Source organism: Elephas maximus, chromosome 7, assembly GCF_024166365.1.
Source record: "Elephas maximus indicus isolate mEleMax1 chromosome 7, mEleMax1 primary haplotype, whole genome shotgun sequence".
Lineage (NCBI taxonomy): Eukaryota > Metazoa > Chordata > Mammalia > Proboscidea > Elephantidae > Elephas > Elephas maximus.
Genome location: NC_064825.1, coordinates 61,831,603 through 61,856,324, shown reverse-complemented (window position 1 = coordinate 61,856,324; position 24,722 = coordinate 61,831,603). Strand labels below are relative to the sequence as shown.

The window sequence follows — 24,722 nt, the reverse complement described above, 5'->3', positions numbered from 1 at the left end:
ATCTTCCTGTTTCACAGAGCAGGACATGTTTTGCAGAGTTCATGATGTTGTTCCCCTGCGCCCAAACTTTCCATGGCTTCCCACTCCATCCAGGAAAAAAGAGCCACATTCTACAGCTCAGCCATCAAAGTCTTCCAATGTGGTCTACCCCCGCCCCCCCATGCTGTACTTTTCAGTGTGCTCTGAGTTCCAGTCACACTGGGTCATTTCCTAACCCACAAATACAAAATGATTTTCTTGTCTCTGTTTACTCTATTTCCTCTACTTGGGATGCCTTCCTCCATCTGAACTTGCAAAAACCCCAATCATTCTAAGGCCTGATCCAAGCATACCCCTACCCCTCCACCCTAGGAATCTTTCCTGACACCACTATCCCCAGTCCCAAAAGGTGCTAGATGCTTCCATTCTGCTCCCAACATACCTGATATCCACTTTTACCATCTCAGGATATAGCTCTGTATTACATTGTTCCTCAGTGTATCCACCCTTCTAAATTGAGCCTCTTGAGGACAAAGGTTATGCCCTATTCACCTTTCTATCCTCAGAACCCAGCAACGAACCTGATGCAGGTGGACACTCTATAAATGTTTTCTGACCCAAAATATTAAATGTATGTATATCTGAGAGGAGAGAGAAGGGACATGTGAGAGACAGACCTTGGCCGGCTTTCTGAAATAGAGTGGGCGTTAGCAGTCCCTCCATCTCACTTTGTCCATATCTGAGGCCCCTCTCTCTTGCAGCCTAATATTCAGAGGCAAAGGCAGCTCTACCATAGGGGGAACTTGGCCATGCTGAAGCCTGGCATGAGAAACAGACATAATTGATGGATGCAGTTATATTCCCCAAAGGACCAACAGGAGACAAGGATGTAACTTCCCCCTACCCACTACCCCAGTGCTGTCATAACTTCCCCCAGAGGATGATAAAAACAGGCATTTCTCCTCATTCCATTATTTTAGAATGCTAAGCAACAAGGGAGAGACCTGGTGGTACAGTGGTTAAGAGCTTGGCTGCTAACTAAAAGGTCAGCAGTTTGAATCCACCAGCTGCTCCTTGGAAACCCCATGGGGCAGTTCTACTCTGTCCTATAGGGTGGCTATGAGTCGGAATCAACTTGAAGGCAGTGGGTTTGGTTTTTTGGGTTTTTTTTTTTTTTAAGCAACAAGGTAGGGGACAGATGTGAATTGGCAAGTTTTCTCTCCCATCTACAGCATTCAGGGGCCTCATGCATAACTTCAGCCTATAGCCAGCTCCCTCTTAGGAGCCTCCCAAGCTGCCTAGGTGAAACGGGCCCCAGAATTTGGCAAGCTCTAAGTAAATACTAATTAACTAAAATTTACTGAGTATTTTGAACCTTCATATCAAAATTTGTTCAACAACTTAATTTTCATTCGATGCAATGGTTTTTCTTTCGTATTAAAAATTTATTTTAAGGCCAGTACAAGACAAAAGAATTTCTTTAAAGTCCAGCCTGTGTACAGCTGACAACAACAGCATGGGTCTGCCTCTATTTAAGGGAAACGGGGCTTCCTGCTTTGGAGGCACTTGGCCTCCCAGGAAGAGGTCCCAGGCCTAGGCTGGAGGGTATTAGCAGGGAATTAGCAGCTGTCTTCACTGGAGGTCTCGGCCACATGGGAGCCAGATGAAGACACTGCACAGAACCCACAGCTGCCAAAAAACCCAGGCTACCACAGCTGCCAAAAAACCCAGGCTACCACAGCTGCCAAAAAACCCAGGCTACAAGTGAACAGTCAGTCAGTCCAGAGCTTTTCTGGGCTGAGCCTTTGGACAGGGCCAATAGAGCTTCCTCTACTGTGGATGGGACAGGTCTACCCTCCCGGCCCCTTGGCAGTGCCAGCAGAGAGTGCTTCACTGTCCTTCACCATGACACAGCTTTGTTCTCTGAGCCTTGTTCATTGAGAATTTTGGAAATGCCCCCACCTATCAGAAGAAGGCAGCATCTTCTGCAGAGATGCTGGTCCCTGTTCTGATCCACTGGCGTTTCCCTTTGCTCTCGCTCTAAAGGAGACTGTTTTGCATCCTCAGATACTAAACAACATCTAGGTAAGGACAGTTTCTAATATTCCTTTATCTGTATTCTTTGTAAGTCAGCTCTGAGTCAAGTCAGGCCTGGGGACCAAGACCATTTAGTGAGGTCAAACTGTGGGATGCCAACAAGGAGGAAACCCTAAGGCCCAGTAGCCTAGCTGCCATGCTGCCTTCAAGGAGTCCAGAGCCCTGGGCCCAGATCTTCACTTCAACCCAACTGAACAACTCCAGGATATGATGGAGGGAAGGAGGCAGGGCCAGTCCCCCAACCTCAACTCAATAGTCACAAGACACTTGACACTCAGATCACTTCCCTCCCCAAAAAGCCTGGTGCCAGACAGTGGCTCAGGGGCTTTCCCAAGAAAAGTGGTCTGGGAACCCCTGCTTACACACCCGCTCCTGCAGACCAAAGACAAGCCCACTGGAGGACTGCAGTGCACTAGGTACTCCCTCCCTGAGGGCCCAAGAGGGCTTGCTCCTGGAAGTCTGTCTGTTTGGCTTCAGGGGACTGGGAGCTTCTACAAAATCTTCTGAGGGCCTCTCTCTCACCTTTCCTCACCTCTTCTTTTCCATAAAGCAGGGCCACTAATTCTCCCATAGAAGATACCAGAACAGTTCTTTAATTTCTGAAGAAGTGAAAGGTGTTAAGGTCTGCATGACTCAAAAGGGCCACAGAAGGGGGTGGCAGTACAGATGTCAGAGTCCCTGCCCGCCGCCCAGTCCAGAGTCTTCTGTAAAAAAAAAAAAAAAAAAAAAAGAGGCTAGATTATGCTGAATTGTGAGGCACTGCTTCCCCTAAAGGAAGAGGAGCCAGATACAGTGAAAGAGTTCAACCTCTGGAGTCAGACCGATTGAGTTTAAATCCTGCCTCTACTACTATGAGCTTCTACTAGTTTTAGACTTTAGATAATATTATTAACCTCTCAGGTTACTGCATAATGCAGTAACAATACCCACCTCCTACAGGATTGGTCAGAGGGTTAACAGAACAGGATAAGCCATCTAGCTTAGTACCTGGCCCAATAAATAAGCAACACCCTGTCTTTTCCCCTCAGAGAACAACATGTCCCTAACAACACTATTCTAGAAGATGGATTTGGCTAAGACTTTCACATCAGGGCCTAAATGTTGGAATCGGGGGAAAAAAAAAAAATGACATGGACTGTATTTGAGAAGCGAGCCCCAAAACAAGCAGACCCTGAGGTCTACACATGCTGCAGGCTTTCTTAGTCTCCAGCAATACCTGGCAGGAGGGAGAGCACTTCTGAAAGGAGGCAGGGGTCAGGGGAGCTTAAGTCTCCTACATATCATGTGCCCACCCTTATAGCTAGTCCACTGGAGTCTCATCAGGTGGCCCTGCTCAGGGGTAGTCAGCAGGTCGAGTTTATGACGCTCATGGGCCACGGTGGGAAGGGGGTCACCCGGCAAAGAATTCACAGCTGGGGAGATGGGTTTGGGAGACCTCAAATGTGGAAGTTAAAGCAGAAAGCTGGACTCCAGGGGTTGGGGGAGGGGAAAGGGCCAAGTCCTGACCACATTCATGGCTGGTTTCAGCCTTAGCTCAGGAGATCCCTGGCCCCATGCATTGGGGTCAGAAGGGCCCCTATTAACTCCAGAGATGGACTTGACAGAAGACAGCCAAGTTAAACCAGTGTCCCAGAAAGGCCCCACAATTGCTTTTAGTGAACATCACCCCTTGCAGGGCACCTATGGTCCAACAGGTAGTTACTTCAAGGAGCTACTTAGGAAAGGTTTCCACACACGATGTATAACAGTAACGCAACAAAATACATTTCTCATGTAGCTTTTATGATCCTTCTTCACGAACACCATTCCACATTCAACTGTTGCTTGGTTTATTTAATTCTCTTTTAAATATTAAGTAATCATGTCACCTGAGGACTGGATTTGTGACAGTGAAGCAGCCCTTAACTGTTTTCAAAGTGCTCCTTATTAGTAGGCAGGACCTGGAGGTGGAGCTTTCCCCAACCCCACATAGGGCTCTTCTTCCCACCTGAAACCTCCTGTAAACATGAGGTCCCCAAGTCATCACAGTGCAGACACTACTCAATCTTAGACCCCAGCCTCCCAGGAGGTTTTCTGAAGCTTTCTCTCTGAACGCAAGAAAACCTTCCCATTAGGAAGTCTGAAGGTACACCAGGTCCACCCCAGGTCAGCTAAAGTTTTGGTTCCCAAGGCTGGTTCTAGGAAGGAGGCCCAGGTGGTCAGAGGATTGGGCTCTGGGTAGACCTGTTTGACAATAAGGACCAGCGCAGTTGTTAAGAGCTCAGCTGCTAACCAAAAGGTCGGCAGTTTGAATCTACCAGCCACTCCTTGAAAACCCTATTATGGGGCAGTTCTACTCTGTCCTATAGGGTCACTATAAGTCAAATTGACTCAACAACAATGGGTTTGGTTTGGTTTTGGTGTTTCACTTGGGCTCTATAGGATACAGGATAATAAAGAACCCAACCTAAGCAGGAAACCCCCACTAACACCCACCTGCTCAGAGCCTGAACAGGCCAGCCCTGGAAACAATGCTCTCCTTTCACACAGGTACCGAACGCCCATTCCACACCCCTGCATGGGCAGGCTCTCAGCAAACACTTACTGAACTATACTAGCCTTTCTTCTCCACCTCCACAGCCCACCTGGGTTACTGTGCAGATTTCTCTGACTCTCATCCCTCACGCCACCCTTCTAACCCACTCGGCAGCACCACTCGTGCTTAACTTACTTCAACGACTGACATCTTGGGGTCCCAACAAGGGAGGTGGATTGTAACTTGTTACTAACGATGGAGTGCCTAAGGCTGAAAATATCTTTTGTATCAATCAGAGAAAAGTTGGGGTTATCTTGTTCCATTCGAATATACTTTCCTGAGTGGGAGAGAAAATAGAGGAATTCAGCCAGGAATTCAGAAATTGCCTATCCCGCTCAGTGAATAACAGTTGCTATGGTACCACGAGTAACTATGTAGCCTCCTACTATTTTAGAGATTTACTTCCTAAATAGGTATGTGTGTGTACACATATATACTTATTGGGGGTGGGGTGTCCTTCATGAAAATCTAGCCATGTCTACCACCAAGTGCCTCTCAAAGGTTAATGTCACCTGACATGTGCTGGCTGACCACCTTCCTGCCTTGGCATGGTAAGAAGCAGTCTTCATTGTAAATTTAACACCCCCCATAATCCAAATTCTAAATGTGGTGGCAAGACAGAGTAGAAAGAACAAGGGTTTAGGAATCAGGTAGAACTGGTATAAATCTTACTTATTTCAGCTACTCACTCACCACCTAAAGAACCTTGGGAAAGTTGCTTATCTTCTCTGAGCCTCAGTTTCCTCCTCAGTTAAAAGGATTCAACACCTACCCAGAAAGGCTTCTGTAGATTTAAGGGAGTACAGATAACTCCATGCTCAGAGCCTGATGCATCATGGATACTTAAAAACTGATCATTTCCAGTCCCAAATTCCCCACTTAACCTCATTTACTCCTCAGTTCCAGCCAGACCAAATCACTGGCTGTTTTCCATGCATGCCATTAGTTTACCACCCCCTCACCTTTCTTTGTGTGTTGCTGTTCCCTCCACCAGGAAGGCCCTTCACCCCCCATTTCTGTGTGTTCAGTCCATAGCTGTCCAAGGCACATCTCAGTGAGCCCTCCTCAGCAAGCCAGATGCCCAACCTCTTCTTTCTCTGAATTTTCACTGTATTTTCCCTGTAGTTATCACTGCCTGTCTTGAGTAAGGGACACATGCCTTAAGCTCCAGGCAGTCTAGGGTATGTGTTATTCATCTCATGTTCTCACCATCACAGTTCTCAGCACAAAGGACAGTCAAAAACTGTTTGGTAAATGAAATAATAAATGAGGTCACAAGTCTATGGACTCCAGAGTACTTAAGGATTATGTTCTACCTCTGCTCCTAAAACAGCAAGTTTCCCTGGACGTAATTCTGCCTTTGGGGCTCTCTTCCTACCATCTTGCCATGCTCCTCCCCTCTTGCCAGGCTCCCTTCCCTGCAGAATATCATGCCCCTCGGGCATGCACATTGCTTAACCACAACACTCTCCATCCTCCCATCCACTGCACCCCACCCAAAACCTCCGCCTACTTGAATAAGGTCCTGGTGCCCACAGCCCTTCCCAGCCTCCTCTAAGGGCTGGAAATTTGCTCTGTAGCCCAGGGTGTAGACATACTGTCAGGTTTACCAGTGCCATGACCAATGCCCTCCTGGGACCCTTCCTTCATACCCATCATACCCTCTTGGATGCTGTGAGCCCAATGCCTGAGACCACATGGGCCCCCGTTTTCCAGGTCCCAGTATGCTGTGTTCTCAAGATCTTCAAAGGGTGACCCCTAAGTCTGTAAGAGACTTCATGCCCCAATCAGGTGGTTAGGCCAAGGTAGGCATCAGCAGAGAATACACACAGCACAATGGAGTTTCAGCCCACAGAAGCATCTCCTCAGGCCTTTCCCCTCTCTCTGCCTGTCATTCAGCCTGTGATTTGGGACAAAGAAGCTTCTGCACAACTTTGTTAAGGCCCCCCTTTCCCAGATTCCCACTCCCATTTCACCCTACATTTGCTCAAGTCATCTCTCTGTTCAGAAGCTACCAATTATCTCCCACTGCTGGCAGGATAAAGTCCAGCTTCTTAGTTCAGCTTTCAAGCCCTTTCCCCTACATAGTCCCAACTTTATTCAAATTTTAACAACAGGTCTAGCTAAACTGGTCTCCTCACTATTTCTTGATCCCACTTTGTTCACTCCTGCTTCTCTGCCCTTTACTCATGAGGTTTCATTGACCAGGGATCCACATACCCTCCTCTTCCTCAACAACAACAAAAAAAGACCCACTTATCCTAGGAGGCTAAGCTCTAGTTCCATCTCCTCAGGACCCAGCCCCAGTTGGTTAACTGACAGAATTCTCTTTGTCAAAGCCCTACAGTACTTTTAGTTAGACCTACAATCTTTCAGCAAACCCTGTCTCCCCTTGTTATTTCATAAGCTCATCTCAAGTCAATACTGCCTGGATGACACCCTCTTCAGGTTGACTCTAATACATGCTCTGAGAAAGCACCCGGTCCTAGAGATAAGCCTCAGTTATTTGGAATTCTTACATCATGTCAAACTAAAATCTGTCTCTTCGTTAGTTCCTTCTGCCATCACCACCACAGACCCTCTGAGAGACACAGAACATGGTGGCTCCCTCACCCACCTGAAAACAGTGACCACAGCCCATACCTTCCTATCCTACCCTTCCAGAGCTTGCAGGACAGGGACCCCAGTTTGCACCATGAGGTGCCTCCTCCACCTGCTCTCAAAGTATGGTGCCTAAGGCCAGTGTGTGGCCAGTCTTGGCCAGTGTACGGAAAAGTAGGATGATCTCCTACTAGCATCTAAACCCTGGACTTCTATTAATGCAGCCAGGCTAAAACAATTTATGTGGGCTTTTCCACATGGCTGAGTAGGAAACTCACGCAGTTGATTTTTGGAGCCTAAGGGCAGGACTTTGCACTCACCGCTGCCATGTCTCATCGAGCTGGTTTGGGCTCTGAGTACTCTCTGTTTGCTGCCTTTGCCCTGTATGTTGGTGACCAGCCATGTGAAACCTGGCTATTACTGACCCTGTCCTACAGTTATGCCTTCTGGGTTTCCTGCTCACCACCACCATGTCTCTCCTTACTGGGTCATACCTAGAAGCCCAGAGAACATTATTTTCCTCTGAAATTCCAGGGTGAGCTCTCCAGATAACATAAATCACTCCTCTGGACGAAGAACTTTTCCCAGTCTTCCTGAGAAGATAATGGTAATACCATTTATTGCTTACAATGTGCCAAGTGCTATGATCAACATTATACATGCACCACCTCATTTAATCCTCACAGCAATAGTAAGAAGTAAGCCTATTATTGTTCCCATTTAACAGAAGAGAAACCTAAAACTCAAAGAGGTAGATAGATTTGCTCAAAGTAGCAACAGCAAATTTGTGTAGCGCTTGGATGAAATGGAGGCCAGCCCAATTCAAAGTCCACACTGTAGAGCTACCAGAGTTCTCAGGGGTCAGGGAGGCCAGGTCCCCATGAGGGCAAAAACCTGCTGAGCTGAGGATGGGGGAGCAGGAGGAGTCAGTTTCCTCATCTCCAGACGCAAGACAATAAGTGCTACAGGCCAGGCCCCTGGCACATTGTGCAGCACCAGTGAGCCGAGGCAGTGAAAACCTAGACAGATGCACAGGGCTGCTCTTGCTGCAGGGTGAGCATTTCATCGAAGAACCAGATGTCTTGGCTGGGCACAGGTAGAGCTTATGTAATGAAACATTTTCATGACATCCATCCAGTCAAGGTCAGGCAACAAAGCCAAGAACTACTACGCTTTTGATTCAGTAAAACACTGAATCAGAAGAATTTGTCTTTCCCCCCCAAATTCGAGTTCTAACTTCTCACCTACCCCCACTTTAATCTATTCTCCTCAACCCTCTCTACCCTACCCCCCGACACACACTTATCCCTGTTGCTCATAGAACCTGGAGTTTTGAACACTGAGTTTGAGACCATACATTCCAGTGTGCCTGGGACAATGCTATCATCCCAAGGTCATCTAGTTTCACTCCTTTCACTCTCAATAGTGTCCCAGTCTGGATAATAAGTTAAATTAAATCTAACACTCTGGTTCCTCTTTCCCTCATAAAATGAGAATAACACTATCCACTTCATGAGCAAGCCCTTGGTAAACCCAAGTAAAGCCAGAAGTTCTACTCCATCTTTCCCTCTGGAAGCAGCTTTCAAAGACTAGTCTATGCCTCTATTTCCTTCATGAAGCAGTTCAGCATTGATCTAGCTGTTCATGAAGCTAGCATTGATTCTGGGGAAACGAGGCCTTCGTTTGGAGGAAGAAAACTATTGCCCTGAAGAGAGAAGCTGAATACATACAAGGAACCCATTTTTGGTCTTTCTAGTCTGAGCTGTGGTCCCACCCTCCTCTGTTCTCTTAATCCCTACAACAGACTTCTTGGTTCCTTTACAACTTGTCAGACATGTGCACACAGATACACACACAGAGGCTGTCACGCTGAGGAGCCTGTCAACCCAAGGAGTTCCTTTTGTTGGGGCTTTCCGGGCTTTTCTGCCAAGTTGACGAAGGACTTTCCAGCTGCATTTGACTGGGACATTCCAACCCGACAAGTCCCTGTGGAATTATATCTTTGCCCTGGAGATTTGAGGTAGGAGCTCTATCTCTGCAACTGGCCTCCATCCAAGTGACTGACAAGCATTGGCTATCCCTAAGTGGGCAAAGCAGCCCTGGGATTTGGACCATCTCCTTCCCTCTCCCTACCCTCATTCCCAGCAAGAAACAGATACAAAGCAGCAGGGGGAGAGGGAAAGTAGGAGGCCATGATAGTATTTATACCCAAAGGCCTCCCTGGGCTAACAAATCTCTTCTTGGACATTTTTTACTGGGACTTCTACCTATCTACCTCTACATAAATCATTTCTCTAGGCCATGGCCAACCCAAATCTCAGATTTGCAATCCATTGCTACCCTTGACACTTTATCACAGTGGGGAGGATCATGCACATTTTGGCCTCAGGGAAAAAGGGGAAACTGTTAGAAATGCTCAAAACAAGATGAAACAGAAACTTGCCAGACCCTGCTACATACCTCAAAAGAGCCAAAAAGGCTTGACGAGTTTTCCGTCAAAGTTGAATCCTAGAATTCTTCATGTCTTTGCACTTATTCAGCACTTACTATGTGACAGTCAATAATCTAAGCGCATCACATGTATTAGCCCAGCCCTGCCTTGGCAAATCGAGGTTACCACTGTTCCAGGGTACCTGGCAAATGCAGGATGTGGTCCTAAAGGGCTGGAGGCAGAGCAGCCTGGTTGGGCAGAAAGATGTGAAAAGAAGAGACGAGAAGGAGGGCTCTCGTCTCATGGCCACTGAGTCTCTCAGCAGCTGTGCAGCGTTTAGATAAGGTCCTCTTGCTGCATCTGAAAGCTGTGGCCCTCATCCAGCCATCTGGATCCCTGACACAGGCTGTATACACAGGCCCTGCTTGGAGAAGGTCCTCATGGCTGGCTGCCTTCCCCAGCTAGCTACCCCATCCCTCCACCTCTATGCCAATGCTATACAGGAAGCTTCTCCTGAACTGGCTAGATGTGTCCCTAAGGTTTGCCTGAGATTAAAAAAAAAAAAAAAGGCGTTTGGATTTCGAAATGCATCTTTTCTCGTGAAATTGATAAATGACTGATGGGTTGCAGTCCCCAAAAAAGCCCATTTAAGACATATGTACCCACACTAAAAAAAAAAAAAAACCACACTAAGCACTAACAAATATAAGAATATAAGACACCATAAAAGCACTCCCTACTCCCCATCAGCCCCACAGGTATCTAGGCCTCAGAACAAAATGGAGAACTTAGGAGCCAGGAACCACCAGTTGGAGACTTTAGGTCGATACAAGCCTTGGCTCCCAGCAAACACTTCCCCTCTAAGTCCTTGACCTATAAGGCTCCAGCCTTAGCTGTTCTGCAGACTGAATTCGCCCCATACCTGGTCTTTTTCCCACTTCTTGTTGCCAAATGAGATCTCCATCTGGACCTTCTGGCAGGTCTCCTCTGGCCAGACTCACTGCGCTACACAGGCTAAAGGGACAGGAGGCCTGAGTTCTGCCACCAACAGCATGGTGACCCTGGGTAAGATTCTTTAGACTTCACCATCCTCATGGGTAAAAATGTAAGTGGCAAACAAGAAACTACTCAAGGCTCTGCTCCAATTCCAAAAGAATCAATCACCCTTATTTCCCTTCCCCCTTCTAAGACGCTCCATCATGCTCTTATGCTACTAACAATTGCCTTATTCTTCTCCCAGCCAACTAGCACAAAATGTCAGTGTCCGACTTGACTTTTTTCTTTCTCTCTCAAATCCAATCTGTCATCAAATCCTGTTGGATTTCTTGGCAAGCTCAATCTCTCTTCCCTCCTCTCCACCTCTATTCCCATTGCCTTAATTTAGGTCCTATCCTACCTCAAGGGGTCATTCCAACAGCCTATTTTAACAAGAAGTTCTTCCCTGCCCGTCCATGCTGCCCTTCCCGGCCCTGAATCCCCCTGAAAACATGACTTTCACCATGTGTTTCCCATACTCAAAAATGTCCAATGTCATCAGAATAAAATTTAAATTATTTAGTTCCAACTTTTCATGGCTTTCCATAATCTCTCCTCAGCCTGAGATTCCAACCTTATCTCTCCTAGTGTACCTACCCCCATTCCAGGACTCTAGCCATCTGGGCCCACTGCTTGTTGGGCCTGTTCTTCCTCCCAGTCTTTCCATTTCTGCTCATGTCCCTTCCCCCATCTCATGCACAAAATAACCTACCCCTCTGCCTCTTTACAGAGGAAACAAACTTTGCAAAGCCAGCCACCACAAACTATTTCTGCATACTTACTACTAAGTGTGGGGCCATACATGAGGGCTGATGTAGCCCTAAATCACCTCAGAGTCTGGAGGGGGTATGGATCCAAAACCCAAACCAAACCCATTGCTGTCTAGTCGATTCCAATTCACAGAGTAAAAAAACTGCCCCATAGAGCTTCCAAGGAACAGCTGGTGAATTCTAACTTCTGACCATTTTTTGGTTAGCTGCCAAGCTCTTAATCACTCCATTGTCTCCAGGGCTCCAGGGTATGGACAGAGACATGCAAATAAGGTGAGTAGGTGGCATATATAATACTATATGTATACAATACCAGTGGAGAACAGTAAAAAGACTGGGGGAAAGGGTGCTTCAAGAGTTCATGTTTGATCTGCATCCTGAAGGATTAATAAGAGTTCACTCATCTCACAAAGCAGAGGAAAAATGCTTTCCAGGAAGAAGCAATGGTGTATGCAAAAGCCAAGAGGCCCCAAAGAATAAAACTGTTGAGCTACTCAGTTTGGGGAACAGTGGAAATGCAGCTGGAGAGCTAAATTAGAACCACCCTTTGAAGAGACAGGAACACCACCCAAGGATGTTATACTTCATTCGATCACAGAGGCAGTGATGTAGTACAGCCATCTGTGTCTAAGACCCCCAATTACAGATGTGTTACAGAGGCCAAGACTACTACACAACATGGAATAGAGTGATGAAAAGCATTGTGCACAACGAATGCTCAGTTCTTAGGGTACATAAGTGTGTATGTATGAATGTGACAGAGACAGAGGAAATGAAAGCAAGATCCACAAGGGAGCACACCAAACCAGTGACCCAAAACTAACACAAAGCACACATTTTCTGAAGAGAAAGCTGAGAGTCAGCAGCTCCCTTTTGCACTTAGCAAGAAATCTGGGTCTAAAGATAAAGAGGTTGCTTTAGGGCAGCATTTCCCGGAAGACAATCTACTAGGTAAGTGAGAGATAAGAATGGACAAGACCTGGCCTTAAGGGTCTACAAGGAATGTTGCTGTGTGATGTGGAGTCCATTCCAACTCATAATGATCCTGTAGGACACAACAAAACTGCCCCATAGGGTCTCCTAGGCTGTAATCCTCATAACTGGACCAATTACCCACAACATGATAAATGGAAAAAATATTGAAGTTGTCAAGGATTTCATTTTACTTGGATCCACAATCAACACCCATGGAGTCAGCAGTTGAGAAATCAAAGATCATATTGCATTGGACAAATCCACTGCAAAAGACCTCTTAAAAGTGTTAAAAAGCAAAGATGTCACTTTGAGGATTAAGGTGCATGCCCGACCCAAGCCATGCTATTTCCAATCACCCCATATGCATGTGGAAGCTGGACAGTCAACAAGGAAGATCGAAGAAGAACTGATGCCTTTGAATTATGGTGTTGGTGAAGAATATTGAATACATCATGGACTGCCAGAAGAATGAACAGATCTGTCTTGGAAGAAGTTGATTTAGGAAATAATCTTGGAATCATTATTCCCTGTCCTTGAGCATACAGAATGTGACCCAGCTGGACCTGGGCCCACAAGGATCTACAAAGACTCACAAGGACACATCAATTGGGCCCTGAGGTATAAAGACAATAGATAGAATAATCTTGGAAAATATCTTCTAGGGAACCTTTCCCGTAAAACAGAACACAAAAGACTTTCCACTCTTATCTTTTTCTATTAACATATAGTGAATAGAAACTTTGTTAGAACAGTGAAGACCCTCCTGCCTGTCATTACTGAAACCTGTGCCAATGATTGTTGAGAGGGACAATTCAAAACGTAGGATCACAGTTTCTAGCCAATCTGTGAAAAGGTGAAGCTTTCAATGGTTTTGCCCATTTTGTAGTGTTAATATATACTATTGACTCTGTAATGTTCTTTGGAGTCAGGCAGACATGGTTGTGGCAGCATGCTTGTCCACTTTTCCATTCTTGTTTATTCCATAACTTTCCTTGGACTCAGGCAGACACGGCTGTGGTAGCACGCTTATCCGTTTTCCCATTCTTGCTTCTTCTGTAATATTCTCTGGACTTGGGCAGACATGGCTGTGGCAGCATACTTGTCTACTTCTCATTTTTGTCTTTTTGAATACATGCTGAATAAAACTTTCTTTTTGCTTAACTAAGCTTTGTGATGTTTTTCACCCTACAACAAAGTACAGCCAGAATACTCCTTAGAAGCGAGGATGATGAGACTTTGTCTCATGTACTTTGGACATGTTATCAAAGGGACCTGTCCCTGGAGAGGGACATTATGCTTGGTAAAGTAGAGAGTCAGTCAAAGAGATGAAGACCCTCAATGAGATGGACTGACACAGTGGCTTCAACGAAGGGCTCAGGTACAACGATTGTGAGGAGGGTGCAGGACCGGGCAGTGTTTCGTTCTGTTGTACATGGTGTCACTATGAGTTGGAAACAACTCAATGGCACCTAACAACAACAAATTTTTACGGGAGCAGATTGCCAGGTCTTTTCTGCCTCAGAGCCACTGGTGGGTTCAAATGGAACCATTTGGTTAGCAGCTGATCACTTAACCATTGCACCACAAGGGACAGAACTCACCTTTTGGAGACTGCAGATGAGATTTTGTAACACAGAGACACATAGGTGGCACCAAGTGTTGAAACCAGAGGATGATGCTAAGAAACAAAGGCCAAGGAAAGTGAACTCCCCTGAGGAAGGAGGAAGCAGGAAAAGCAGTGATTCAGGAAAAAACAAAGTTGCCAAGAGTTTTAGGCTAGTTGGGTCCACACAAAGTGGTGACTGAGTGCAAAGTCTGTGGAACTTTACAAATGTTTAAATGTCTTATCAGTCGTGTTTATATAAACCCTCCCTTCTCTTGTTTTGCAATAAGGCATCCACTGAAGGATTTTAAGCAGGGGAGCGTCATGAACAGACCTGTATTTCAGGAAAAAAAAAAAACAACTCCAATGGCCAAGTAAAAAAACCACTTCTAAATTTTATCCCAAACATATAATCTAAAGGGCACCATTCCTTATGTCCAAAGTGAATTCTTCCAGAATTATTCCTCCCTCCTCAATTCTCATCCTATCCCTTCAGTCTAAAGCATAACACCTCCACTCCACTTCTATGGATTCTCTCTCTCCAGGTTCTCTCCTACCTGTCCCATCCTCACCACATGCTCATGCCCAAAACAAGGACTCACCTGAACTGGCCTTCAATCTCCTGCCTGGTCTCCCCACCTCCACCCCTACCCCCCAGTGACTTTTCCCTCTGGTTACTTCTTCACATAGCACTGCCAGAGGCCACTACCGTGCTTCCTACCTGGCAGTCATCAAAATCACCTAGGTGAACTTTGTAAAAAAAAAAAAAATCCCAGGCCTACTTAATCTGAATGGTTGACAAAACTCCTCAGGTGATTCTGAGTCAAGGTCAGGTTTGGGAACTACAGCTCTATGGCGAGGCTACAGGAAGTTTATCAGCACCACCTGGAAACTTCTTAGAAATGTACTCTCAGATCCCACCCAGGACCTGCAGAATTGGAATCTGCAGTTTAACAAGATCCTGAGGTGATTCTTATGTTAAAGCTTGAGAAGCACTGCCCTAAAGTGTTATCTGACCATTCCACAAATATTGACCAGTTTCCCTATGTACAGTAAAACTTGTGAGAGCTGGAATCTATGTAAGGTGGAACCCTGTCAGAGAAGGCAGACTCAAATATTATCCACTAATAGAGGATGATAGAATAGTGGTAAGACTGCACCCTGTCAAAGGCAGAAAACTTGAAAGACCCAGAAAAACAAGGCAGTCCCTTCGAGTTCCAGCCCCAGGTTTCACTACAGTAGTCCGGGAGGGTCACAGAGCCAAGTTCCCTGTTTTGAGAAACTCACAGAACCATCAACCAGCTTCCTGGTTGAAACTCACCATCGCTCCCATGCCTTCAGACAAAGTTCAGACATTTATGGCCTGCTGGGACCAAGTTTCATCCTTTGTCACCAGCTTTACTGTCTATCACAGGAGCCAGGCTGGTCCACTCACCACTCCTGTCTAGTCCATGCTTTCCTGACTACACAGCTCTCACAGCCCAGGTCACACTCAATCCTTCTCTGCCTGGAGAAATCCTTGGATGTCCATCAGAAATGTCACCTCCTTCTCCTTGGAACTATCCCAGATTTCCCCTGCAGTGGTGAATGAAAGGAATTCCCATAACACTGTTTCTACCTTCTTGTTATTTATCTCATTGCACTTGGTCTTAGCGTCATAGTGCACCTGTCTTAGCTACCTCAGTAAAGAAGAGAGCAAGGTACTCAGCTTGCCTCTCCAGTGGCAATAAGCTAATAACTGGCATATCATCTAAGTTCAAAATAATAATTAAAATGTTTTCAATTAAATCATGAATGAGTACAATAAGTTAAAAACTCACCAATCTTCTTCACCCTTCCCTTTGCAAAGTTATTTAAATATGAATTTAAGGGCCTCCTCTCTTAAACCCATGACATGTAATTTCTAAATTATGTAACATTTTGTGTTTTCAGTGTACGAAAAATAATCAAAGACCGAGCATGCTGAAGATGATCTGTGTCAACTACTTTTCTGTAGCTGGGCATATAACTTCATAAAATACAACATAAAATTTGGAAACACTTCAGATTTGTGTATAATCAACTAAGAAATGGGATCAGAAGGAAAAAGATAAGTAGACAAAAACATGGAGAGGTGCCTATACCAAAAACCCAGCTGCTTTAAAAGTAACAACACAATTCTCTGGATATTTTTAAGAGGATTAAACATTGCTAGAATTCCTGTTTCAACCAAAGTTTGGAAGTTCTGGTCTTTAAATATATAATCTCCTTATTTTCATCTGAGGAAAAACTGCAGGTATGGAGGCCAGGATCTCATTAGTGGGAATGGAGGAGGGGCCTTGTTTTCAAATAGGATCATGCCCATCTTGCAGTCTACTGGGACACAACAAATCCAGTTTTAAAAAAAAAAAAACCCAAAAACCAAACCCATTGCGGTGGAATCAATTCCGACTCATAGGGACCCTACAAGACAGAGTAGAACTGCCCCATAGAGCTTCCAAGGAAGGATCGCCTGGTGGATTTCAACTGCTGACCTTTTGGTTAGCAGACGTAGCTCTAAACCACTATGCCACCAGGGTTTCCGAGCAAGTGAAAGACGGGCTTAATTGTATTTACCTGCTAATTTGTGGTGAACAATTTCACATGGGTTTCACCGCCATGATCGGGGACAGGTGAAATTGTGCACCGCAGATTGGTGGAAAGGTGAAACCCAGGTGGCATAGTGGTTAAGAGCTACGGCTACTAACCAAAAGGTCAGCAGTTCAATCCACCAGGCGCTCCTTGGAAACTCAATGGGGCAGTTCTACTCTGTCCTGTAGGGTCGCTAAGAGTCGGAATCGACTAATGGCAACGCGTTTGGTTTTGGAATGCCTTCCTTATAGGGTAACTCGACCGTGTTGGGCAAATACATCGTATAGTTCCGAACATTCTGAGCTCTCTAGATTACATCGGGGCTCCAGCTGGGTGAGCAGAGCGCTCACCCATCATCCTCCGGACCTCCAGGGCCATCCTGGCACCTGTAGGGACGCGGACTGTAAGCGGGTATACATGCGAAGCAAATCCACAGGAGTTATGCCCTCTTCCCAGTCTCCTTGTCAGAGAAGGGGGCGGGGGGCAGAGTACCCGACCTCGCGCCTAGGACACGCTCTGGGACCCAAACTGACACTGGCCCCCGGGCCCGGAGTGGTTCCTGGACCTGGGGGCACCTCGTTCCCCAGGCAATGCCTCTGCCGGGGCTCCCAGTCCAGAGAGCAGGACCGGCCCGCGGGAGTGGGGGGAGCCCACTGACCTGGGTGTGGGGCCGCGGCTCCTCTCCGGGCGACTCAGGTGTGCGGGCCTCTCCCGTGTCCCTCCCACCTCCAAACATGAGAGCCGGGAACCGAGCTTCAGGCCACTGACCCACCGACCAACTAACCGACCAACCAGCGGACCGACCGGCAGTGGCCGGGTCCGGCGCCCACGTGATGGGGGCGGGGACCCACGGGAGGCTCGTCCCGGAGCGTCCGCTCCTCCATCCCTGGGACCGTCCCCTGGGACCAACCCCTCTGCCATTCCCCACTCCCCCCGCCCCTCAGGCCGGGACACCGTCCGCTGAGACCCGGCGGCACCGGGTTCCCGCCCCCGGGACTTGCCTTGTCAACCCCGCCCCTCGGCCGCGCTCCGAGGCCCGGCCCGAAGCCCCGCCTCCCTACAGACCACGCCCCTCGGCTGGAGCCCCGCCCCGCTCATTGTACCGCCAGTTTACGCACCCTTCCGGCCGCAGGGAGGCTCCTAGGAAGTTGTTAGCAGTCCTGTTCCTAGGCCCCTGATCTTTTCATGCTCCCAGGCTGCAGGGGATGAATGTGAGGAACCAAAAAAGGAACTTTCGCCAAGAATTGCACAGAGAGAGAAGCAAGAGAAAAACTGGACTGAAGGCACACCCAGAGCACTGACCGCTCAGGTTTCCGGACTTCCCCAGCCCCCTGTGATAGCATGGAAACTGAGGTTCGCCTGGGCGCAGCCTCCTTCTTTCCTTTCTGAGCCTCCCAAGTTGGAAGGCACCGGGTCACTACAGGGCCCCGCTGCGCTGGAACCCCGCGACGTGGGGTGGAGGTTCCCTCTAGTGGTCGGTGTCAACCAGAGCCACTGGCGTTCAGAGGTGTGAACAGCTGAAAACAAGAAGTGCTTCCCAGTTCCTGGGCACCAAGGTGGATTTTCAAGTAGGCCCAGGAAAAGCTTTGATGAAATCTGACTACAGGAATGGATTCTGGAAATAAGGCAAAACTGGGACCAGGAGATCTAGTCCAAAACCTACCCATCTGTGGCCTGAATCTGCTTTGATTGTACTGTTAGGTTGTTGCCTAGCCTGGGCTCCTCAGTGCAGCTGACTCAGATCCCTGTGGGCCTCAGATGTCAGCAACACCAGGGACTCTGGCATAGTCTCCAGCACTGGCAGGAGTCACCACAGCCCTGGCCTAAGTTTTTATCTATGTCTCTATGGGCTGCAGTGTTAGTGAACTCCAAAGGACACATCTTTTCTCAAACCAACTAGACCCTTGTCTGAAATTACCAGTGTGTCCAGAAGACTTTTACATTTGAACAAAACATAAGCCACCCTGGCAAATATGGTACATTTGGTCACTGCAGGAACCTGGCCAGTGGCAGACCAAGGGCAAAGCCAGCAGAGGAAGCCTGGGGCCCACAAGAGTTGTGTTACAACTGGACACCCTTCAGTTCTCTTTCACTTCCTTAAAATAGCAGCAGGGAGGCTTTTGTGGACAAAGGCTGCTACAGTTCACAGGAGTTCATGAGTGTTTCCAAACCCCATTACTGCCAGCAGACCCACTTCCCTGACCCCAGCTCCCAGAAAATGCTAACCTGTCTGTAGAACTTTAACAATACTTCTAAAAAGTACAAAAATCAAATGGTGTAAATCACTGGTTCGCAAGCTTTTCTGCCCTTTTGGAACCATTGGGGGAGGGGAGGCTTAAAAAATACTGATGTCTGGGTCCCACTGCCAGAGGTCCTAATTCAGTGGTCTGGGGGCATGGCCTGGGCATCAGGGTTTTCAACATCTCCACAAGTGGTTCTTACCTGCAGCAAAGTTTTAAGAACCAATGGTGTAGGTCACGGGACTTCCATCATCTTAAATCCCAACAAGAGACCCCAGAACTGAAACATTCACCTGAAAGAAGCCTAAGAAGGTTTCAAAGACTTAAATGCTATCCCTTTCCTGCTCTGGCCACCAGGAAGCAAAGTGGCACATTAACCAGGGCTTCCTGGAGAAAATATCTTAATCCAAAAGAGTGATTATAGCTGCAGGGATTTAAGGCACCAGGGTGGGTTGTTGGGGGCAGTTGTGCTCTACGGATCTGTCACATCCAAGCAACGTAACAGTCTACCTGTGCCTGCAAAGAAATGATGTACACAGGCCTTGCTCCTGCTGACGATGTCACTCCACCCTCATCTGTGAGGACACAACATTCCTTATCCCTGTGAAATAGGTAATGTCCCTGAACCCATGGAGTGGGTAATACCACCATGTTTATTTATTCATATGTGCTTCATTCCACAAAGGATTTGGGCTGTCTGTGTCACTTTATTAGAACTGTGGATAATTACGCTATATCCACAGGGTGGGTAATTCTATTCTCGCAAAGATTTACTCAAATGCTATTTAAAAAACAAAAAAACATTGCCATTGAGTTGATTCCTACTTATAGCTACCCTATAGGACAGAGTAGAACTGCCCCTTAGGGTTTCCAAGGCGGAGCTGGTGGATTCAAACTGCTCACCTTTTGGTTAGAAGCCAATTTTTAACCACTGCACCACCACGGCTCAAATGCTATGGGGAAGAAACAAAAATCTCTCTTCACTGCCTGTGATTTCAGCCTGAGCTTGGCAGAGACACGAAAGCAGCTGCAAAAACACAAAGCAAACCCTCTCATGTGACCAACCTGGAAAGACAGAGGCCTCAGCACATGACACAGACTGGCACTGCAGCCTGCACTTGTGACCCAGTCTCAGCTGGACTGGATAAATGCGTGGGAAACACTTTGAAGAAGCCCCTCTGAGAGGCACAGCTGTCCTCTGCCCTCTGTGCCACATGGCATGCCTGCTGCAGCAGGGAGCTTGCCTGCTAACTGGCATTTATCCAATTGCAGAATATTTACCGAGGACCTCAGTGTGTTGGGGATTGCACACGGTAAACCCAAACACAGGTGGGACTCTCTGAAATCTTTTATGCTGAGGGTATATAGGCAAACATAACCTGATGAGGTTTATTTGCTTAGTGTCAGTTTTATCATATTTAAAGCAAGAAGGGGACTACAAGGCAAGATGAGGCTAGAAGGTGGGATCCTATCCCTTAGGTTGGTCTTCTGGAAGAAGGAGCTTTTGAACCACCTATAGGCAGGTCTTGTGCAGACATGAAAACTGGCTAAAGGGGAAGATCATTATTTTTAGGCTGAAACGATGAATGAACCTATTGCTTAAAAAAGCTTGGGAGAACAAACGTGTTTGAGGCTTCACTGGATACTGGGAAGACTATGGGATTTGCAGTATTTTCTAGCTCTTTGTTTCACTTTGTCACTGTGTTACTTTGAATGACTTCCCTAAACTCTCACCTCTCAAATGGCAAGTATAAGGCCTGTTCTGCATATCTCACAAGGATGAGATGAGAATTAAGTTATATAACATGTACGCAAACATTTGTAACTGGAGGGTGCTATTCAAATGTTAATGTTATTACTCTTTATTATTACTTCACCCTGGTTTGGTGGAGGGGCGGGGTTGGGAGAAACAGAGATTAAACATCAATAAGAAATAGTACTTTAATTGGGCAATGAAAAATGGAAAAATATCAACAGGCATTTGAGAAAGAGATAAGAACTTGAGCAAAGGAGAAAAAAGCTAGTTTTGTATCTGGGGGGTGGTGTACAATTCTGGTTGCTCTGGGCGGCAGGGGGATCAGAGTTAATGCTGGAGAGCAGTAAAAGAAAAGGCCTGAAGTAAGCAGGATCAGAATGTGGAAGAGTTTGAGAGCCAGGAGGTTTAGATGGTTAATGGAAGTTGTTGGAAAATTCTGAATGACAGACTCTTATCTAAGCTCTTGGAAGATACCTAAAGCAGTGACATCTGGGAAAGGATGACAATCCCACTTCCAGACCCTATTCCTGTATGTGGTTAGTGGGATGCTATATTGCGAAGGAGCTGTGGCCTAGTGTCCTGGAGAGCAGCTACCAAGGCCACTGTGCTCTCCCTCCTAGCCATCATGCTTTACTGCACATGCAGTTTTCTCTTTGTCTGGAGTTTGTAAATGATCTGGTTTCCATCATTCCAGGCATATAGCTGCTTATCTCTGGGGTTATAATGGATCATAGAGTGACTTCTCTGCCGCCTGGGGAAGAACAAGTTGGGCAGATGCTCCTCAGTGACAGTGCGCAGCGGATCATAGACACAGGTGATGTGATGGGGCCCATGGCCACTATAACTGTAGACCACGTAGAGAACCCCACACAAGAGGAATGAGGCTTCAGCATCCTGACTTCTGCAGGGAGTGTCCCATGAGTGCTCCACTCCCAGTGAGTCAGGCTCGATTTTTGTGAGGACCAAATGGCCTTGGATGCCTGGCCCTGAGTGGATGGCCCAGAGCCCATGTTCATCCACAGCCAGGTCAATGTAAATTGAAGGGGAATGCTGATACGCCAGCGATCTGCCTGCCCCTCCTGGAAGCCACATTCGATCTTCCACAGCCCTCTTCTGCAGATTATATTTGATTATCTCATTGGCAGTCCCTTGGTTGTGAAAAAACAGGAAACCATTGTAGATCACTTGGCCTGTCCCCTGCCAGGACAGTGTTAGGATTAGCTTTCGGGGGACTGGCTTCGTGCTACCCTCCACGAATGTGCGCATGTTTGCAAATTCCCAAACAGTGTTGTTTCTGGATCCAATTAAGAAATAAACCTTTGGAGAGTTGCCGGCACCATCTTTCATCCAAGAGCCATCTGTGTCCACAGTTTTCTTCACTATTTTCAGAGACTTTATGCCCATCAGCATGTTGTCACAACCTGGTCAAACAGGAGAAAAGGGGGAGGTTACTTTATATACATGAGATGTCTGCTTTCTGGAAAGGCTCATCAGGCTAGGTAAATCCTGTTTCCTTCTAACTCTAATACTGGTCAGAATGAAATATTCACAATTATGTTGTGAAATGATAGCCCTCAAAAGAAGAGCTTCCCTCTGAAAGTCCTAGAGCAAAAATAGAACACAGGCATGCATTTCATTCATTTTCTTGAGATAAAAGACATTAAATCTCAGCAAAAACCCAACTTCATTTTTTCATCGCCTTATTGTCACAGGTTCCCCCCCCTTTGTGTCTAGAATAGAATTATCACACATAGTTGATGATCAATCATAATTTATGGTTTGATTGAATGAATCGAAGAAAAATGAATAAATGAGTTTCTGTCTGTGAAGAGAGTTGTAGTCTAGGTATAAGGGTCCACATTTTATTTAAATCAAGATATAAACAGCTATTTGCTGTTTCAGAGACCTTGTTCACCCCAGAGTACTTGGAATTGACACAGTGAGAATGACTTAAGTGTGAAGCCACATAATTCAATCCCATTTACCAAGATTTTACTGGGTATCTACTGTGTACTTAGTTTACAATGCTCCTGGAACAGTTCTAAGTATTGGGGATAAAAAATATAATAACCCTAAACCTTGAGAAGATCACCGGAAATTATCCTCCCCCACCCCCTTCTCCTGCATCAATAGTCTCTCCTTCCCTACTGGATAATTCCCATCAGCAAACAAAGAGGCTGTAAGATCACCCATCTTGGAATAACCTTCCAGTACGGCCCCATTTCTTTTTTCCTCTTTATAAAAAAATTCCTTTTAAGAGGAATTTCCTCACCTCCAATTATCCCTTCAGCCACTCTAATCAGGCTTCAGTTCTCCACTAGTTTGAACTTACCTGCACAGTCCACAATATCAGTTCTTGTCAAAGTCACCAACAACCTCTATGTTGCTAAATCCAAGGGTCAACTCTCAGTCTTTATCCTCTTCAATCTCTCAGCAGAATTTGACTACTTGATCACTAACCTCACCTTGAAACTCTTTTTTGTATGTTTGTCTTCTCATACGTCTGGATTTTTTTCCCTTGGCATCTACTGCTGGTTCTTTATCATCTTCTACCTTTAAGTACTCTAGCCTCAGACCTCGTCTTTTCTGTATCTACAATCACTGTTTAATCCACTTCATTCCATCTGGTGGCTCTGAATACCACGTAAATTCTAAATGATGGTAACTTCTAAAGTTATAGCTACAGCCCCAATCCGGATGTCTGTTCTGCCCCAAACTCATTTATCCAACTGCCTACTCAATGTCCCTACTTTGACATATTCAAGCTTAACTTGTCCAAAACAGAACCCTTGCTTTTATCCCTAAAATTCTCTTCTTCTTACTCTTCCCATTTCAGGCAAGAAGCATAAACCAGATGTCTTACCTACAAGTCATCCTGTATGCCTTTCTCTCTATTCTCCACCTTTAGCAAGTCCTAGTGGTAAAACTTACCTTCAAATATGATATTATAATTTGATTAAAATGCCTAAATATATATCTCACTTTCTACCACCTCCTCTTCCACTGCACTCCATGAATCATCACCTCTTGCCTAGACCACTACAATAGCCTCTTAACTCTTGCTCACCTACAGTATGTTCTCCATATAGCACTAGGTGTGAGCTTTTTAAAAACATAGGTTGTGTTATAGACATGCTAAACCCTTCCTCCTATCACACTTAGAATAAAATCCTAACCCCTTAGGACCTAAGGACCTACATGATATGGCCCCTGCCTGTCTCTGTGACTTTTTCTTCTATCCTTCTCCTCCTTGCTCACTGTGTTGTGATTACATTGGCTTTCTTGGTATCCTGTGAGCATGCTACACTTGTTTCTGCCTCAGGGTTCTGGCACTTGCAATTCGTTCTGCCTGGAGTGCTCTTTTCCTTGATCTTCCCACAGTTGGTTTCTACTTATCCTTCAAGTCTTAATTTCAGTATCATCTTAAAAGGCTTCTTCTGATCACTCTAAGTATGTCCACTCTAAAATTATCTCCTATAGCACCTTTCTTATTTCTTCGAGATCACTTATCACACTGTGTAATTGTTTTATCTGTTTTATTTAGTAACTATTATCTATCTCCCCACTAGACTGTAAGCTCTATAAAAGCAGGACCGCCTTTGTCTTCACGTTTACTATCACACCCCAATGCCTAACTCAGTGTCTTGCTGGTTTAGTAGATATCTGTGGAAGGAGTGAAGAAAATAGCTTCATTTAAGCAGATGCTTTCTAGCATCTAAATAGTGCTGTGCATTCGAACTTCTCACCGCAGGCCTATCCTAGGTAAATAGTCATTTGTAACGTACTCAAAAGCTGTTAAGATACTTTAAAATCCATTATTTCATTAAAAAGCCGACACAAGGTTCTCATCAAGGGAACACACAGCAGAGTGGGGGGTAGGGAACATCCTGAGCTGGGAAGAGTCAAGTCCTAGAAAAGCCAGTCCATTCATGATCATGTCGTCATTGGCTGCTCCCAGAGGCGCAGAAGCTGTCCTGGCCCAAGCTATGGCCAGGGCCAGACTTGGGGACAACTGTAGAAGTCTCTCAGCCATCAGCTGCCACCATGTCC

The 24,722-nt window shown here is 46.2% G+C and overlaps 2 protein-coding genes across 7 annotated transcripts in view; both read right to left on the bottom strand.

Moving 5' to 3' along the window:
- PPFIBP2 (PPFIA binding protein 2) overlaps nt 1–17,596 on the bottom strand; it is a 173,050-nt gene extending 155,454 nt beyond the window's left edge. For 2 of the 6 annotated variants that reach the window (XM_049890264.1, XM_049890265.1), the window contains exon 1: nt 17,335–17,575. The gene's annotated coding sequence lies outside the window, so the exon portion shown is untranslated. The other 4 variants (XM_049890262.1, XM_049890267.1, XM_049890266.1 and 1 more) reach the window with 3 other exon arrangements.
- A 3,126-nt stretch (nt 17,597–20,722) lies between these two features.
- Nucleotides 20,723–24,722, bottom strand: part of OLFML1 (olfactomedin like 1) — a 30,101-nt gene continuing 26,101 nt past the window's right edge. Inside the window, exon 3 of the mRNA XM_049890277.1 lies at nt 20,723–22,093. Within this exon, the coding sequence (XP_049746234.1) occupies nt 21,303–22,093 (791 nt within the window). The 3' untranslated portion in view covers nt 20,723–21,302. The remainder of the gene's footprint in view (nt 22,094–24,722) is intronic.